The following is a 1,804-nucleotide window of genomic DNA, read 5'->3' as shown; positions in this document are numbered from 1 at the left end:
ATCGGCAACCATTTCGATCTGAAAGCAAGTGTTTTCCAGGCTCCGAGGAGGGGGATCTATAGCTTCAGCTTTCATGTGGTGAAGGTCTACAACAGACAAACTATACAGGTGAGGAGTAATGGAGTAAATGTGGGTGGACAGTTCAGGGGCGCAGAGACTCAACTCCGCGCGCCTTTCTGCTTTCCCCCGTGCAGGTGAACCTGATGCAGAACGATTATCCGGTTATATCAGCGTTCGCCGGTGATCAGGACGTGACGAGAGAGGCGGCCAGCAACGGGGTACTGCTGATGGTGGAACGGGAAGACCGCGTCTACCTGAAGCTGGAGCGGGGCACCCTCATGGGCGGATGGAAATACTCCACCTTCTCAGGCTTTCTAGTCTTTCCTCTATAATCCAATCTGCGACGGACTCTCTGCTAAACAGGCCGAGGAACAAAAGCAAGAAAGAGAAAAAAAGAAGACATGCCATTTATTTTTCAATTTTAATAACTGTCAGCCAAGGAAGCCGACGAATATCTCCACACTCGTCAACTATCTATAGTCAAATCTCGACGTTTCCTTGGAGTTTCATATAATCCAAGCCCATCAGTCAACTTTTACGCATTCTGGATGACTATGATCGGCCAGTGATTGGCATGTGCTCGTGGATTTTTTTTCCCCTACTTGCTTGGAAAACAAACGGGGTGTTTTTGGACAAGGAGAGAGAGGATGAAGAGAAACTGATGTCCCGGACAGGCCGAGTGTGTTATGCTCTAATTTACGTTTGTATAGCCTTAAACAAAAGAATCTATGATTTTTTCCCCGTCCAAGTGAAGAATGAGGAATTATACGGACAACCCAGATGATGGAGAAGAAGTGCTTTTACGCCCAAGAAGGGGGCGTGTTTTTGTTTTGCACGAATGGAAGTTTTACCTCTTTATGTTGTGCTGTCAATGGTGTTTGGATGCTGAAACATGTTGAAAAATAAGCCAAATCTAGGCCGCGTTTATTATAAGAGAGAAGAAGAAGAAGAGAAAAAAGAGGCAACAAATTTCAGCCACCAGAGATGACTTAAAGCCCTTTTTATTTAAAAGAAAAAATAATATATCTAATTTATGAATATTTCACAGTACTGTGTGTTCTACATTTCGGAAATTTGCGTATAGCTTTGACTGATTTAATGTTCAGTGACTTTGCTCACTAAATGTACATTAATTGTGAAGATTATAGAAGAATCCCTATATGTCCCGCTTAATAAACAATATTGTACTGTATATAGGCTGTAAGAGCATTCATCCCTTCTTGTTTCTGTGATCAAGATGAGGAAACAGGGCAGATAAGTCGCTGTCCGAGGTGCTGAAACACAAAGCGCTTCAGCTGCGGCAGCATTTCTTACCAGGRAATCTAAACAGACACAGCTGTAAAATATCACATCTGATGTAGTCGAGTTATATTTATACCACAATGTATGATATAGATGTTCACAAAAATGATATATTGCCGGAATTGTGTAATCTGGCGCACTTAAAAGCTCCAGCAGAGCCATATAAATATTTTTTTTGGGTGACAGGATGAAGGGAATGAAATAAGCGTGGACTGAAAGGCAAAAAAGTTTCCTTTTCCTTTTTGACAGAAATTTCTTTTTTTAACTACAGAGGTAGGTGACATCTTGTACAAGCTTTTGTATATTTACACCCCCCCCCCACACACACACACACACACCTCCTCCTCCTCTGTCCTTTCTGATTCATCTTCAAGGCCACACCTGAGTCAAGATCACCAGGTGACCCAGACCCATAAAACCAGAGAGGTGTACTGTGTAAGAG

At 42.6% G+C, this 1,804-nt stretch overlaps 2 protein-coding genes across 2 annotated transcripts in view; one reads left to right on the top strand and one right to left on the bottom strand.

The window, feature by feature from the left end:
* Window positions 1-1,252, top strand: part of cbln2b (cerebellin 2b precursor) — a 2,881-nt gene extending 1,629 nt beyond the window's left edge. The window contains exons 3-4 of the mRNA XM_014002362.1: window positions 1-108; window positions 195-1,252. Coding sequence (XP_013857816.1) covers window positions 1-108; window positions 195-392 — 306 coding nt within the window. The 3' untranslated portion in view covers window positions 393-1,252. The remainder of the gene's footprint in view (window positions 109-194) is intronic.
* The window catches only part of fbxo15 (F-box protein 15), a 134,041-nt gene that overhangs the window by 12,477 nt on the left and 119,760 nt on the right, over window positions 1-1,804 (bottom strand). The window lies entirely within an intron of this gene.

The sequence above is a fragment of the Austrofundulus limnaeus genome, unplaced genomic scaffold (genome assembly GCF_001266775.1).
Source record: "Austrofundulus limnaeus strain Quisiro unplaced genomic scaffold, Austrofundulus_limnaeus-1.0 Scaffold12, whole genome shotgun sequence".
Classification (NCBI taxonomy): Eukaryota; Metazoa; Chordata; class Actinopteri; order Cyprinodontiformes; family Rivulidae; genus Austrofundulus; species Austrofundulus limnaeus.
Note: the sequence above shows the minus strand (reverse complement) of the source record. Positions and strands in the feature narration are given on the sequence as shown.